The 18,054-nt window shown below is 35.3% G+C and overlaps 1 protein-coding gene across 1 annotated transcript; it reads right to left on the bottom strand.

Moving 5' to 3' along the window:
* Nucleotides 1-1,318: 1,318 nt before the first annotated feature.
* On the bottom strand, nt 1,319-1,702 carry LOC145130236 (uncharacterized). Its single transcript, XM_079065070.1, has 2 exons — nt 1,572-1,702; nt 1,319-1,502 (listed from the first exon to the last, which is right to left on the bottom strand). The coding sequence occupies exons 1-2, from the start codon at nt 1,700-1,702 to the stop codon at nt 1,319-1,321; spliced, it is 315 nt and encodes a 104-aa protein (XP_078921196.1).
* Between the last annotated feature and the right edge of the window lie 16,352 nt (nt 1,703-18,054).

Raw genomic sequence — 18,054 nt, 5'->3', positions numbered from 1 at the left:
AAAGTTTCCATCCAAATTAAGATTAGATAGGGTCGCAAGAAACTCCAGAATCAGAAGTGCAAAAGTAGGATAATGAATCCCCAAAAGGCCTTCCCATCCAATATTGGCAAAGAGGACATAAACCTGCTCATAGATATGAAGCTCACAAAGAACAACAGAAGTAGGAGCAAAACGCTGGATAGAGATTTCCCTTGTGATAAGGACCATGTACTGATTCACTGCTGCTTTTGAACCTAGGTCAAGGACTCGACGCTTGACAACAACATTAAAGTTCTGGTTTTGGGGAGGGGGTTTCCATCACGATTGGGTCGGGGAGGCATTGTTTAGTCAAGCTTGGGACATGTCTGATGCAAAGATTTTTTTTTCTTCAGATAAGAAAGAAAAATTAGCTAACAAATATCTAACTATTCCCAAGCTGATATGTAAGCCCACACAGATATATTTGACAATAAGTAAAGAGTTCCAGTTTCAGAATAAATATACCAGACTGTGCGCTGAGCAGCAGTGAATTTATCGCGCCCGACTTGTTTTTTTTTTATTTTTCAAATTCTGTTTCGATGACCCTCTTATGTTTATAGTGTAGAACAAACAATCATAAGCTTGAGGCATGATCCACTCTAACAAAGTATAGATCTAAAAAAGAAGTTTAAGATTTTTCAAAAATTTGAAAAGTAGATTTCGAAAATCTGAACATTCCAAACCTTTCAATGTTGTTTCTAGAGGCTTAGAAGTGTAAAGGAAGTAAAAAGAAAAAGATTATACCTTCCGTGTTTAATTCCGACCAAAAACATGGATTTTGTTGTGTTTCTGGAGTATTTTCGAGTTCAGAGGAATTTCAGAGAGCAAGGAAGGATTTTGGTGGAAGTGGGAGTTAGAAAATGAGGCTTAAGCTCGAATTTATAGTTGTCCAAGAAAATTCGATCGAATTTTTTACTGTAGCACTCGAATTTTTTTTCTTTAATTCCGATTAAAAACTTCGAAGCATAAATTCGATCAAATTTTTTGACAAATTCAATCGAATTTTTTACAAAATTCTTTTTTTTATAATTTTTTTCAACTTACCGTATTCGGTCGAATTGGGTGAAAAATTCGATCGATTTTTCTTTTCAAGAATTCATTTTTTGCTTTTAAAAATAAATGCAGAAACCTCTTTTGCTCCCTTGCTTTCAAAAACACGATTTCATTTTAAAACAATTTAATTAAATTCTAAAAAAAACCACACTAAACGAAGGGAAAAAAAGGCTTTAAACACTCGGGTTGCCTCTCGGTAAGATGCCATTGTTTAATGTTGTTGGCTCGACGTTGTTACTTGGTTTCTTCAATTGCGATAAGTTGGGACCTCAACAAGCTCCACTTCTTCGTTTGTGACTTGGAACCCTTCATAAAAAGGTTTGAGCTGGTGACGATTAACCTTGAAAATTTTACTTGTTTGTTCACTTTTAATCTCTATGGCACCATGATCAAACACATTAGTAACAACAAAAAGGTCCCACCCAACGAGACTTTAATTTACCGGAAATAAGTTTGAAATGAGAGTGATATAAGAGTACCTTTTAACCGACAGTAAATACCTTTCACGAGACCATCTTGTCATGAAAGCTTTCGTTTTCTCCTTATAAATCGCTTCATTCTCGTAAGCATTGTTCCAGATTTCTTCAAACTCTTGAATATCCAACCTTCTTTTCTCAATGGCTTCAACCATGCTCATATTAATTTTCTTAACAGGCCAGTACACTCGATGCTCTAACTCCATAGGAAGTCGACATGGCTTCCCAAAAAATGATTCGATAAGGCGACATTCCGATTAAAGTTTTATATGCTGTCCTGTGAGCCCATAATGCATCATCCAAGCGAATACTCCAATATTTCTTAACTGGTTTGATCGTTTTTTCAATGATACCCTTAATCTGTCGGTTAGAAGCTTCAGCCTGCCTGTTGGTTTGTGGATGATAAGCAGTTGACACCCGATGCGTAACACCATACTTCTTCAAAACAACCTTGAGGGTACGGTTGCAGAAATACGTGCCCCTGTCACTGATGATGGCCTTTGGTATCCCGAACCTAGCAAAAATATTGGTTTTAATGAAATCAACTACAACCTCCGCGTCATCTGTCCGAGTAGCTTTCGCCTCAACCCATTTTGACACATAATCCACTGCTAGTAAGATGTACACAAACCCAAATGATGGTGGACACGGACCCATGAAGTCTATCCCCCAAACATCAAAATTTTCACATACTAGAATCGGGGTGAGTGACATTTGGTTCCGAGAGGTTAAAGATCCAGTCATTTGGCACCTTCACAGGTTTTGCAAAACAGGAACGAATCATGAAAAATATAAGGCCAATAAAGACCGTTGTCCAAAAATTTGCGCATGGTTCGTTGTGGATGATAATGCCCTCCACAAGCTTCAGAATGAAAAAAGTTCAAAATTGATTTAACTTTGTCTTGGGGCACACACCTTCTAATAATTTGATCAACACAATATTTCCATAAATAGGGCCCGTCCCAAACGTATCTTTTTGCCTCCTTCTTTATTTTATCTTTCTAAGCTCAAGTGAGATCTGAAGGGAGTTTTGTGGAGACCAAGTATTTCACTATATCAGCAAACCATGGAGGATTCTAAATAACAAAAAGATGCTCATCAGGAAAGGTTTCGCGGATCAGTGTCGGGTCTTCAGGTGGGATCAGTTGGCTCAAATGATCAACTACTAGATTTTCTTTCCTACTATTGTCTCTGATCTCTATGTCGAATTCCTGTAGCAGCATAGTCCATTTGATCAGCCTTGGCTTTGAATCTTTCTTGGAGAGAAGATACCAAATGGCTGCATGGTCAAAAAAAATTATGACTTTCGTCCCCAGCAAGTATTATCTGAATTTTTCCAGCGCGAAAACAATTAACAACAGCTCTTTTTCTGTGGTTGAATAATTTGCGTTCGCGCTGTCCAAGGTTATTGATGCGTAGTAAATAACATGGGGGACCCGATCTTTCCTTTGTCCCAACACAACTCCAACAACAGAATTGCTCGCGTCACATATAATCTCGAAAGACAAACTCCAATCTGGTGGCCGAATAATGGAAGCTGAAGTGAGTAGATTTTTCAGCATGTCGAAAGCCTTTTTGCAATCTCTGTTAAAATCGAACTCTACATCTTTTTGCAGCTGCTGGCACATGGGCATTGTGATCTTTGAGAAGTCTTTACTAAACCTCATGTAAAAACCTGCATGGCCAAGAAAAGAACGCACTTTCCGAACACTCTTCGAGTAGGGTAAGTGTTAACACGTTATCGCGGGCATATTAAGCAAATAAAAGTTCGCTGCTGGTTGCACTAATAATATAGCACAAGGAAGCAGGGTCGAATCCTCAGGGACATAGCCTAACGGTCAATGCTTTTTTGCATCAGGCAGATTCTAGTCAATAAAACATATATTATAAGGAGGGGGGGGGGGTTAAATTAAACTAAAAACTAAAAATTACAGTGAAATTAAACTAAACGAAAATCAATAATAAAAACGATTTCAGTGTTGCTGCGACTTTCCTAATCATGCATATGGTTATTCAGAATGCGTTTTATCTTAGCCGGTACTGAGAAAAACTAACAAGCTCTAGTATAATCTATTTTACCTAAATTAGTTAACCAAAACAAGCTCTTTGAATTAAACCTAACTTTTTTACTGTTCAATTAAACAAACTCTTAATTAAATCAGAAAAACAGCTTTATGGTTTGTGTAAAATTCCCAGCAATACCCAATACTTTTCACAAGCTCGGAAGCGTAAATATATGATTTTTACGGTATATATCAGAGTTAAATCCCAAACACGGAACCAATATGATATTTGTTACTTATTACCAGTTGACAAGAACAATTACGGATTCTATTAACTGATTAATTGGAATGATAAAAACCCTAGCTAGGCGATCAGACTAACAAGAATTAAAAATCAAACATTCATTAAGCTCAAAACTGAAAAATCTAGATAGAAACACAAAAAAAGAAAACCAGATCTGGAAAACTAATAACATGAAAAGTACTAGTCTATGCAGAGCTGAAAACTAGGGTTTTAGCTAGATATGACTAAAAACGAATCTAAACTAGTAAAAAGAAACATTAATCGAATAATCTTCTAAACTAAGTGAATGGGATGATTCACAACCTTCAGATCTCCATAAGTCGCTGAAAGGAATCAGAAATCGCATCCAGAAGTGTTTTTCGTCGCCTGGAATTGTCTAACCCTTGAATCTGATTATGAGGGTCGTATTTATACTCAAGAGGGAAGCTTCTAGAGAAAGAAATCGAAAAATGCGATCGCAGAAAAGGGAATTGTGATTGCAGAAATCAAGATAAATTCCAGAAATGCCCTTAAATGAAGTATGATGTTATTTTTGAAGTTTCTGGGGATTTGGGAGAAAAATGTGATAGGAAATATGGGTTATGCGATCGTAGATTTTCAAATTTCTTCTCAGATGGCTTCCAGATGACTTATTTCGGCAATGGGAAACTTGGTGACATTTATACTTACTTGCTTCATTCTAGGGCTTGGACCTTGGAGTGAATGATGGAGTCGATTTTGTAATCAAGAAACACAGCCTTGCCCTTTAACTTTTGTTAATTGTCGAAGGGGACAGGGATGGAAGAAACACGAAGAAACAGACAAAAGGGAAGAAACACGAAGGAACAGACAAAAGGGAAGAAACAGTGAGGTCGTGACTAGTGAGGAGGGTGCCTCGTGACATAGCCTAACGGTCAATGCTTTTTTGCATCAAGCAGACTCTAGTCAATAAAACATATATTATAAAGAGGGGGGGGGGGGTTAAATTAAACTAAAAACTAAAAATTACAGTGAAATTAAACTAAACGAAAATCAACAATAAAAACGATTTCAGTGTTGCTGTGACTTTCCTAATCATGCATATGGTTATTCAGAATGCGTTTTATCTTAGCCGGTACTGAGAAAAACTAACAAGCTCTAGTATAATCTCTTTTACCTAAATTAGTTAACCAAAACAAGCTCTTTGAATTAACCCTAACTTTTTTACTGTTCAATTAAACAAACTCTTAATTAAATCAGAAAAACAGCTTTATGGTTTGTGTAAAATTCCCAGCAATACCCAATACTTTTCACAAGCTCGGAAGCGTAAATATATGATTTTTACGGTATATATCAGAGTTAAATCCCAAACACGGAACCAATATGATATTTGTTACTTATTACCAGTTGACAAGAACAATTACGGATTCTATTAACTGATTAATTGGAATGATAAAAACCCTAGCTAGGCGATCAGACTAACAAGAATTAAAAATCAAACATTCATTAAGCTCAAACCTGAAAAATCTAGATAGAAACACAAAAAAAGAAAACCAGATCTGGAAAACTAATTACATGAAAAGTACTAGTCTATGCAGAGCTGAAAACTAGGGTTTTAGCTAGATATGACTAAAAACGAATCTAAACTAGTAAAAAGAAACATTAATCGAATAATCTTCTAAACTAAGTGAATGGGATGATTCACAACCTTCAGATCTCCATAAGTCGCTGAAAGGAATCAGAAATCGCATCCAGAAGTGTTTTTCGTCGCCTAGAATTGTCTAACCCTTGAATCTGATTATGAGGGTCGTATTTATACTCAAGAGGGAAGCTTCTAGAGAAAGAAATCGAAAAATGCGATCGCAGAAAAGGGAATTGTGATTGCAGAAATCAAGATAAATTCCAGAAATGCCCTTAAATGAAGTATGATGTTATTTTTGAAGTTTCTGGGGATTTGGGAGAAAAATGTGATAGGAAATATGGGTTATGCGATCGTAGATTTTCAAATTTCTTCTCAGATGGCTTCCAGATGACTTATTTCGGCAATGGGAAACTTGGTGACATTTATACTTACTTGCTTCATTCTAGGGCTTGGACCTTGGAGTGAATGATGGAGTCGATTTTGTAATCAAGAAACGCAGCCTTGCCCTTTAACTTTTGTTAATTGTCGAAGGGGATAGGGAGGGAAGAAACACGAAGGAACAGACAAAAGGGAAGAAACACGAAGGAACAGACAAAATGGAAGAAACAGTGAGGTCGTGACTAGTGAGGAGGTTGCCTCGTGACATAGCCTAACGGTCAATGCTTTTTTGCATCAGGCATATTCTAGTCAATAAAACATATATTATAAAGGGGGGAAGGGTTAAATTAAACTAAAAACTAAAAATTACAGTGAAATTAAACTAAACGAAAATCAATAATAAAAACGATTTCAGTGTTGCTGCGACTTTCCTAATCATGCATATGGTTATTCAGAATGCGTTTTATCTTAGCCGGTACTGAGAAAAACTAACAAGCTCTAGTATAATCCCGTTTACCTAAATTAGTTAACCAAAACAAGCTCTTTGAATTAACCCTAACTTTTTTACTGTTCAATTAAACAAACTCTTAATTAAATCAGAAAAACAGCTTTATGGTTTGTGTAAAATTCCCAGCAATACCCAATACTTTTCACAAGCTCGGAAGCGTAAATATATGATTTTTACGGTATATATCAGAGTTAAATCCCAAACACGGAACAAATATGATAATTGTTACTTATTACCAGTTGACAAGAACAATTACGGATTCTATTAACTGATTAATTCGAATGATAAAAACCCTAGCTAGGCGATCAGACTATCAAGAATTAAAAATCAAACATTCATTAAGCTCAAAACTGAAAAATCTAGATAGAAACACAAAAAAAGAAAACCAGATCTGGAAAACTAATTATATGAAAAGTACTAGTCTATGCAGAACTGAAAACTAGGGTTTTAGCTAGATATGACTAAAAACGAATCTAAACTAGTAAAAAGAAACATTAATCGAATAATCTTCTAAACTAAGTGAATGAGATGATTCACACTTGAATCTGATTATGAGGGTCGTATTTATACTCAAGACGGAAGCTTCTAGAGAAAGAAATCGAAAAATGCGATCGCAGAAAAGGGAATTGTGATTGCAGAAATCAAGATAAATTCCAGAAATGCCCTTAAATGAAGTATGATGTTATTTTTGAAGTTTCTGGGGATTTGGGAGAAAAATGTGATAGGAAATATGGGTTATGCGATCGTAGATTTTCAAATTTCTTCTCAGATGGCTTCCAGATGACTTATTTCGGCACTGGGAAACTTGGTGACATTTATACTTACTTGCTTCATTCTAGGGCTTGGACCTTGGAGTGAATGATGGAGTCGATTTTGTAATCAAGAAACGCAGCCTTGCCCTTTAACTTTTGTTAATTGTCGAAGGGGACAGGGAGGGAAGAAACACGAAGGAACAGACAAAAGGGAAGAAACACGAAGGAACAGACAAAAGGGAAGAAACAGTGAGGTCGTGACTAGTGAGGAGGTTGCCTCGTGACATAGCCTAACGGTCAATGCTTTTTTGCATCAGGCAGATTCTAGTCAATAAAACATATATTATAAAGGGGGGGGGGGGTTAAATTAAACTAAAAACTAAAAATTACAGTGAAATTAAACTAAACGAAAATCAATAATAAAAACGATTTCAGTGTTGCTGCGACTTTCCTAATCATGCATATGGTTATTCAGAATGCGTTTTATCTTAGCCGGTACTGAGAAAAACTAACAAGCTCTAGTATAATCTCGTTTACCTAAATTAGTTAACCAAAACAAGCTCTTTGAATTAACCCTAACTTTTTTACTGTTCAATTAAACAAACTCTTAATTAAATCAGAAAAACAGCTTTATGGTTTGTGTAAAATTCCAGCAATACCCAATACTTTTCACAAGCTCGGAAGCGTAAATATATGATTTTTAGGGTATATATCAGAGTTAAATCCCAAACACGGAACCAATATGATATTTGTTACTTATTACCAGTTGACAAGAACAATTACGGATTCTATTAACTGATTAATTGGAATGATAAAAACCCTAGCTAGGCGATCAGACTAACAAGAATTAAAAATCAAACATTCATTAAGCTCAAACCTGAAAAATCTAGATAGAAACACAAAAAAAGAAAACCAGATCTGGAAAACTAATTACATGAAAAGTACTAGTCTATGCAGAACTAAAAACTAGGGTTTTAGCTAGATATGACTAAAAACGAATCTAAACTAGTAAAAAGAAACATTAATCGAATAATCTTCTAAACTAAGTGAATGGGATGATTCACAACCTTCATATCTCCATAAGTCGCTGAAAGGGATCAGAAATCGCATTCAGAAGTGTTTTTCGTCGCCTGGAATTGTCTAACCCTTGAATCTGATTATGAGGGTCGTATTTATACTCAAGAGGGAAGCTTCTAGAGAAAGAAATCGAAAAATGCGATCGCAGAAAAGGGAATTGTGATTGCAGAAATCAAGATAAATTCCAGAAATGCCCTTAAATGAAGTATGATGTTATTTTTGAAGTTTCTGGGGATTTAGGAGAAAAATGTGACAGGAAATATGGGTTATGCGATCGTAGATTTTCAAATTTCTTCTCAGATGGCTTCCAGATGACTTATTTCGGCACTGGGAAACTTGGTGACATTTATACTTACTTGCTTCAATCTAGGGCTTGGACCTTGGAGTGAATGATGGAGTCGATTTTGTAATCAAGAAACGCAGCCTTGCCCTTTAACTTTTGTTAATTGTCGAAGGGGACAGGGAGGGAAGAAACACGAAGGAACAGACAAAAGGGAAGAAACACGAAGGAACAGACAAAAGGGAAGAAACAGTGAGGTCGTGACTAGTGAGGAGGTTGCCTCGTGACATAGCCTAACGGTCAATGCTTTTTTGCATCAGGCAGATTCTAGTCAATAAAACATATATTATAAAGGGGGGGGGGGGGTTAAATTAAACTAAAAACTAAAAATTACAGTGAAATTAAATTAAACGAAAATCAATAATAAAAACGATTTCAGTGTTGCTGCGACTTTCCTAATCATGCATATGGTTATTCAGAATGCGTTTTATCTTAGCCGGTACTGAGAAAAACTAACAAGCTCTAGTATAATCCCGTTTACCTAAATTAGTTAACCAAAACAAGCTCTTTGAATTAACCCTAACTTTTTTACTGTTCAATTAAACAAACTCTTAATTAAATCAGAAAAACAGCTTTATGGTTTGTGTAAAATTCCCAGCAATACCCAATACTTTTCACAAGCTCGGAAGCGTAAATATATGATTTTTACGGTATATATCAGAGTTAAATCCCAAACACGGAACCAATATGATATTTGTTACTTATTACTAGTTGACAAGAACAATTACGGATTCTATTAACTGATTAATTGGAATGATAAAAACCCTAGCTAGGCGATCAGACTAACAAGAATTAAAAATCAAACATTCATTAAGCTCAAAACTGAAAAATCTAGATAGAAACACAAAAAAAGAAAACCAGATCTGGAAAACTAATTACATGAAAAGTACTAGTCTATGCAGAACTGAAAACTAGGGTTTTAGCTAGATATGACTAAAAACGAATCTAAACTAGTAAAAAGAAACATTAATCGAATAATCTTCTAAACTAAGTGAATGGGATGATTCACAACCTTCAGATCTCCATAAGTCGCTGAAAGGAATCAGAAATCGCATTCAGAAGTGTTTTTCGTCGCCTGGAATTGTCTAACCCTTGAATCTGATTATGAGGGTCGTATTTATACTCAAGAGGGAAGCTTCTAGAGAAAGAAATCGAAAAATGCGATCGCAGAAAAGGGAATTGTGATTGCAGAAATCAAGATAAATTCCAGAAATGCCCTTAAATGAAGTATGATGTTATTTTTGAAGTTTCTGGGATTTGGGAGAAAAATGTGATAGGAAATATGGGTTATGCGATCGTAGATTTTCAAATTTCTTCTCAGATGGCTTCCAGATGACTTATTTCGGCACTGGGAAACTTGGTGACATTTATACTTACTTGCTTCATTCTAGGGCTTGGACCTTGGAGTGAATGATGGAGTCGATTTTGTAATCAAGAAACGCAGCCTTGCCCTTTAACTTTTGTTAATTGTCGAAGGGGACAGGGAGGGAAGAAACACGAAGGAACAGACAAAAGGGAAGAAACACGAAGGAACAGACAAAAGGGAAGAAACAGTGAGGTCGTGACTAGTGAGGAGGTTGCCTCGTGACATAGCCTAACGGTCAATGATTTTTTGCATCAGGCAGATTCTAGTCAATAAAACATATATTATAAAGGGGGGGGGGGGGTAAATTAAACTAAAAACTAAAAATTACAGTGAAATTAAACTAAACGAAAATCAATAATAAAAACGATTTCAGTGTTGCTGCGACTTTCCTAATCGTGCATATGGTTATTCAGAATGCGTTTTATCTTAGCCGGTACTGAGAAAAACTAACAAGCTCTAGTATAATCTCGTTTACCTAAATTAGTTAACCAAAACAAGCTCTTTGAATTAACCCTAACTTTTTTACTGTTCAATTAAACAAACTCTTAATTAAATCAGAAAAACAGCTTTATGGTTTGTGTAAAATTCCCAGCAATACCTAATACTTTTCACAAGCTCGGAAGCGTAAATATATGATTTTTAGGGTATATATCAGAGTTAAATCCCAAACACGGAACCAATATGATATTTGTTACTTATTACCAGTTGACAAGAACAATTACGGATTCTATTAACTGATTAATTGGAATGATAAAAACCCTAGCTAGGCGATCAGACTAACAAGAATTAAAAATCAAACATTCATTAAGCTCAAACCTGAAAAATCTAGATAGAAACACAAAAAAAGAAAACCAGATCTGGAAAACTAATTACATGAAAAGTACTAGTCTATGCAGAACTAAAAACTAGGGTTTTAGCTAGATATGACTAAAAACGAATCTAAACTAGTAAAAAGAAACATTAATCGAATAATCTTCTAAACTAAGTGAATGGGATGATTCACAACCTTCAGATCTCCATAAGTCGCTGAAAGGAATCAGAAATCGCATTCATAAGTGTTTTTCGTCGCCTGGAATTCTCTAACCCTTGAATCTGATTATGAGGGTCGTATTTATACTCAAGACGGAAGCTTCTAGAGAAAGAAATCGAAAAATGCGATCGCAGAAAAGGGAATTGTGATTGCAGAAATCAAGATAAATTCCATAAATGCCCTTAAATGAAGTATGATGTTATTTTTGAAGTTTCTGGGGATTTGGGAGAAAAATGTGATAGGAAATATGGGTTATGCGATCGTAGATTTTCAAATTTCTTCTCAGATGGCTTCCAGATGACTTATTTCGGCACTGGGAAACTTGGTGACATTTATACTTACTTGCTTCATTCTAGGGATTGGACCTTGGAGTGAATGATGGAGTCGATTTTGTAATCAAGAAACGCAGCCTTGCCCTTTAACTTTTGTTAATTGTCGAAGGGGACAGGGAGGGAAGAAACACGAAGGAACAGACAAAAGGGAAGAAACACGAAGGAACAGACAAAAGGGAAGAAACAGTGAGGTCGTGACTAGTGAGGAGGTTGCCTCGTGACATAGCCTAACGGTCAATGCTTTTTTGCATCAGGCAGATTCTAGTCAATAAAACATATATTATAAAGGGGGGGGGGTTAAATTAAACTAAAAACTAAAAATTACAGTGAAATTAAACTAAACGAAAATCAATAATAAAAACGATTTCAGTGTTGCTGCGACTTTCCTAATCATGCATATGGTTATTCAGAATGCGTTTTATCTTAGCCGGTACTGAGAAAAACTAACAAGCTCTAGTATAATCTCGTTTACCTAAATTAGTTAACCAAAACAAACTCTTTGAATTAACCCTAACTTTTTTACTGTTCAATTAAACAAACTCTTAATTAAATCAGAAAAACAGCTTTATGGTTTGTGTAAAATTCCCAGCAATACCCAATACTTTTCACAAGCTCGGAAGCGTAAATATATGATTTTTACGGTATATATCAGAGTTAAATCCCAAACACGGAACCAATATGATATTTGTTACTTATTACCAGTTGACAAGAACAATTACGGATTCTATTAACTGATTAATTGGAATGATAAAAACCCTAGCTAGGCGATCAGACTAACAAGAATTAAAAATCAAACATTCATTAAGCTCAAAACTGAAAAATCTAGATAGAAACACAAAAAAAGAAAACCAGATCTGGAAAACTAATTATATGAAAAGTACTAGTCTATGCAGAACTGAAAACTAGGGTTTTAGCTAGATATGACTAAAAACGAATCTAAACTAGTAAAAAGAAACATTAATCGAATAATCTTCTAAACTAAGTGAATGGGATGATTCACAACCTTCAGATCTCCATAAGTCGCTGAAAGGAATCAGAAATCGCATTCAGAAGTGTTTTTCGTCGCCTGGAATTGTCTAACCCTTGAATCTGATTATGAGGGTCGTATTTATACTCAAGACGGAAGCTTCTAGAGAAAGAAATCGAAAAATGCGATCGCAGAAAAGGGAATTGTGATTGCAGAAATCAAGATAAATTCCAGAAATGCCCTTAAATGAAGTATGATGTTATTTTTGAAGTTTCTGGGGATTTGGGAGAAAAATGTGATAGGAAATATGGGTTATGCGATCGTAGATTTTCAAATTTCTTCTCAGATGGCTTCCAGATGACTTATTTCGGCACTGGGAAACTTGGTGACATTTATACTTACTTGCTTCATTCTAGGGCTTGGACCTTGGAGTGAATGATGGAGTCGATTTTGTAATCAAGAAACGCAGCCTTGCCCTTTAACTTTTGTTAATTGTCGAAGGGGACAGGGAGGGAAGAAACATGAAGGAACAGACAAAAGGGAAGAAACACGAAGGAACAGACAAAAGGGAAGAAACAGTGAGGTTGTGACTAGTGAGGAGGTTGCCTCGTGACATAGCCTAACGGTCAATGCTTTTTTGCATCAGGCAGATTCTAGTCAATAAAACATATATTATAAAGGGGGGGGGGGGGTTAAATTAAACTAAAAACTAAAAATTACAGTGAAATTAAACTAAACGAAAATCAATAATAAAAACGATTTCAGTGTTGCTGCGACTTTCCTAATCATGCATATGGTTATTCAGAATGCGTTTTATCTTAGCCGGTACTGAGAAAAACTAACAAGCTCTAGTATAATCTCGTTTACCTAAATTAGTTAACCAAAACAAGCTCTTTGAATTAACCCTAACTTTTTTACTGTTCAATTAAACAAACTCTTAATTAAATCAGAAAAACAGCTTTATGGTTTGTGTAAAATTCCCAACAATACCCAATACTTTTCACAAGCTCGGAAGCGTAAATATATGATTTTTACGGTATATATCAGAGTTAAATCCCAAACACGGAACCAATATGATATTTGTTACTTATTACCAGTTGACAAGAACAATTACGGATTCTATTAACTGATTAATTGGAATGATAAAAACCCTAGCTAGGCGATCAGACTAACAAGAATTAAAAATCAAACATTCATTAAGCTCAAAACTGAAAAATCTAGATAGAAACACAAAAAAAGAAAAGCAGATCTGGAAAACTAATTATATGAAAAGTATTAGTCTATGCAGAACTGAAAACTAGGGTTTTAGCTAGATATGACTAAAAACGAATCTAAACTAGTAAAAAGAAACATTAATCGAATAATCTTCTAAACTAAGTGAATGGGATGATTCACAACCTTCAGATCTCCATAAGTCGCTGAAAGGAATCAGAAATCGCATTCAGAAGTGTTTTTCGTCGCCTGGAATTGTCTAACCCTTGAATCTGATTATGAGGGTCGTATTTATACTCAAGACGAAAGCTTCTAGAGAAAGAAATCGAAAAATGCGATCGCAAAAAAGGGAATTGTGATTGCAGAAATCAAGATAAATTCCAGAAATGCCCTTAAATGAAGTATGATGTTATTTTTGAAGTTTCTGGGGATTTGGGAGAAAAATGTGATAGGAAATATGGGTTATGCGATCGTAGATTTTTAAATTTCTTCTCAGATGGCTTCCAGATGACTTATTTCGGCACTGGGAAACTTGGTGACATTTATACTTACTTGCTTCATTCTAGGGCTTGGACCTTGGAGTGAATGATGGAGTCGATTTTGTAATCAAGAAACGCAGCCTTGCCCTTTAACTTTTGTTAATTGTCGAAGGGGACAGGGAGGGAAGAAACACGAAGGAACAGACAAAAGGGAAGAAACACGAAGGAACAGACAAAAGGGAAGAAACAGTGAGGTCGTGACTAGTGAGGAGGTTGCCTCGTGACATAGCCTAACGGTCAATGCTTTTTTGCATCAGGCAGATTCTAGTCAATAAAACATATATTATAAAGGGGGGGGGGGTTAAATTAAACTAAAAACTAAAAATTACAGTGAAATTAAACTAAACGAAAATCAATAATAAAAACGATTTCAGTGTTGCTGCGACTTTCCTAATCATGCATATGGTTATTCAGAATGCGTTTTATCTTAGCCGGTACTGAGAAAAACTAACAAGCTCTAGTATAATCTCGTTTACCTAAATTAGTTAACCAAAACAAGCTCTTTGAATTAACCCTAACTTTTTTACTGTTCAATTAAACAAACTCTTAATTAAATCAGAAAAACAGCTTTATGGTTTGTGTAAAATTCCCAGCAATACCCAATACTTTTCACAAGCTTGGAAGCGTAAATATATGATTTTTACGGTATATATCAGAGTTAAATCCCAAACACGGAACAAATATGATATTTGTTACTTATTACCAGTTGACAAGAACAATTACGGATTCTATTAACTGATTAATTGGAATGATAAAAACCCTAGCTAGGCGATCAGACTAACAAGAATTAAAAATCAAACATTCATTAAGCTCAAAACTGAAAAATCTAGATAGAAACACAAAAAAAGAAAACCAGATCTGGAAAACTAATTATATGAAAAGTACTAGTCTATGCAGAACTGAAAACTAGGGTTTTAGCTAGATATGACTAAAAACGAATCTAAACTAGTAAAAAGAAACATTAATCGAATAATCTTCTAAACTAAGTGAATGGGATGATTCACAACCTTCAGATCTCCATAAGTCGCTGAAAGGAATCAGAAATCGCATTCAGAAGTGTTTTTCGTCGCCTGGAATTGTCTAACCCTTGAATCTGATTATGAGGGTCGTATTTATACTCAAGACGGAAGCTTCTAGAGAAAGAAATCGAAAAATTCGATCGCAGAAAAGGGAATTGTGATTGCAGAAATCAAGATAAATTCCAGAAATGCCCTTAAATGAAGTATGATGTTATTTTTGAAGTTTCTGGGGATTTGGGAGAAAAATGTGATAGGAAATATGGGTTATGCGATCGTAGATTTTCAAATTTCTTCTCAGATGGCTTCCAGATGACTTATTTCGGCACTGGGAAACTTGGTGACATTTATACTTACTTGCTTCATTCTAGGGCTTGGACCTTGGAGTGAATGATGGAGTCGATTTTGTAATCAAGAAACGCAGCCTTGCCCTTTAACTTTTGTTAATTGTCGAAGGGGACAGGGAGGGAAGAAACACGAAGGAACAGACAAAAGGGAAGAAACAGTGAGGTCGTGACTAGTGAGGAGGTTGCCTCGTGACATAGCCTAACGGTCAATGCTTTTTTGCATCAGGCAGATTCTAGTCAATAAAACATATATTATAAAGGGGGGGGGGGTTAAATTAAACTAAAAACTAAAAATTACAGTGAAATTAAACTAAACGAAAATCAATAATAAAAACGATTTTAGTGTTGCTGCGACTTTCCTAATCATGCATATGGTTATTCAGAATGCGTTTTATCTTAGCCGGTACTGAGAAAAACTAACAAGATCTAGTATAATCTCGTTTACCTAAATTAGTTAACCAAAACAAGCTCTTTGAATTAACCCTAACTTTTTTACTGTTCAATTAAACAAACTCTTAATTAAATCAGAAAAACAGCTTTATGGTTTGTGTAAAATTCCCAGCAATACCCAATACTTTTCACAAGCTCGGAAGCGTAAATATATGATTTTTACGGTATATATCAGAGTTAAATCCCAAACACGGAACCAATATGATATTTGTTACTTATTACCAGTTGACAAGAACAATTACGGATTCTATTAACTGATTAATTGGAATGATAAAAACCCTAGCTAGGCGATCAGACTAACAAGAATTAAAAATCAAACATTCATTAAGCTCAAAACTGAAAAATCTAGATAGAAACACAAAAAAAGAAAACCAGATCTGGAAAACTAATTATATGAAAAGTACTAGTCTATGCAGAACTGAAAACTAGGGTTTTAGCTAGATATGACTAAAAACGAATCTAAACTAGTAAAAAGAAACATTAATCGAATAATCTTCTAAACTAAGTGAATGGGATGATTCACAACCTTCAGATCTCCATAAGTCGCTGAAAGGAATCAGAAATCGCATTCAGAAGTGTTTTTCGTCGCCTGGAATTGTCTAACCCTTGAATCTGATTATGAGGGTCGTATTTATACTCAAGACGGAAGCTTCTAGAGAAAGAAATCGAAAAATGCGATCGCAGAAAAGGGAATTGTGATTGTAGAAATCAAGATAAATTCCAGAAATGCCCTTAAATGAAGTATGATGTTATTTTTGAAGTTTCTGGGGATTTGGGAGAAAAATGTGATAGGAAATATGGGTTATGCGATCGTAGATTTTCAAATTTCTTCTCAGATGGCTTCCAGATGACTTATTTCGGCACTGGGAAACTTGGTGACATTTATACTTACTTGCTTCATTCTAGGGCTTGGACCTTGGAGTGAATGATGGAGTCGATTTTGTAATCAAGAAACGCAGCCTTGCCCTTTAACTTTTGTTAATTGTCGAAGGGGACAGGGAGGGAAGAAACACGAAGGAACAGACAAAAGGGAAGAAACACGAAGGAACAGACAAAAGGGAAGAAACAGTGAGGTCGTGACTAGTGAGGAGGTTGCCTCGTGACATAGCCTAACGGTCAATGCTTTTTTGCATCAGGCAGATTCTAGTCAATAAAACATATATTATAAAGGGGGGGGGGGTTAAATTAAACTAAAAACTAAAAATTACAGTGAAATTAAACTAAACGAAAATCAATAATAAAAACGATTTCAGTGTTGCTGCGACTTTCCTAATCATGCATATGGTTATTCAGAATGCGTTTTATCTTAGCCGGTACTGAGAAAAACTAACAAGCTCTAGTATAATCTCGTTTACCTAAATTAGTTAACCAAAACAAGCTCTTTGAATTAACCCTAACTTTTTTACTGTTCAATTAAACAAACTCTTAATTAAATCAGAAAAACAGCTTTATGGTTTGTGTAAAATTCCCAGCAATACCCAATACTTTTCACAAGCTCGGAAGCGTAAATATATGATTTTTACGGTATATATCAGAGTTAAATCCCAAACACGGAACCAATATGATATTTGTTACTTATTACCAGTTGACAAGAACAATTACGGATTCTATTAACTGATTAATTGGAATGATAAAAACCCTAGCTAGGCGATCAGACTAACAAGAATTAAAAATCAAACATTCATTAAGCTCAAAACTGAAAAATCTAGATAGAAACACAAAAAAAGAAAACCAGATCTGGAAAACTAATTATATGAAAAGTACTAGTCTATGCAGAACTGAAAACTAGGGTTTTAGCAAGATATGACTAAAAACGAATCTAAACTAGTAAAAAGAAACATTAATCGAATAATCTTCTAAACTAAGTGAATGGGATGATTCACAACCTTCAGATCTCCATAAGTCGCTGAAAGGAATCAGAAATCGCATTCAGAAGTGTTTTTCGTCGCCTGGAATTGTCTAACCCTTGAATCTGATTATGAGGGTCGTATTTATACTCAAGACGGAAGCTTCTAGAGAAAGAAATCGAAAAATGCGATCGCAGAAAAGGGAATTGTGATTGTAGAAATCAAGATAAATTCCAGAAATGCCCTTAAATGAAGTATGATGTTATTTTTGAAGTTTCTGGGGATTTGGGAGAAAAATGTGATAGGAAATATGGGTTATGCGATCGTAGATTTTCAAATTTCTTCTCAGATGGCTTCCAGATGACTTATTTCGGCACTGGGAAACTTGGTGACATTTATACTTACTTGCTTCATTCTAGGGCTTGGACCTTGGAGTGAA

The sequence above is a fragment of the Lactuca virosa genome, chromosome 8 (genome assembly GCF_052849685.1).
Source record: "Lactuca virosa cultivar CGN04683 chromosome 8, Lactuca_virosa_CGN04683_v6, whole genome shotgun sequence".
Classification (NCBI taxonomy): Eukaryota; Viridiplantae; Streptophyta; class Magnoliopsida; order Asterales; family Asteraceae; genus Lactuca; species Lactuca virosa.
Note: the sequence above shows the minus strand (reverse complement) of the source record. Positions and strands in the feature narration are given on the sequence as shown.

Coding starts and splice junctions, on each gene's coding strand:
- LOC145130236 (XM_079065070.1), bottom strand. CDS start 1,702: ATGGTTGAAGCCATTGAGAAAAGAAGGTTGGATATTCAAGAGTTTGAA. Junction 1,503..1,571: donor ACAAGATGGTCTCGTGAAAG/GTATTTACTGTC, acceptor GGTAAATTAAAG/TCTCGTTGGGTGGGACCTTT.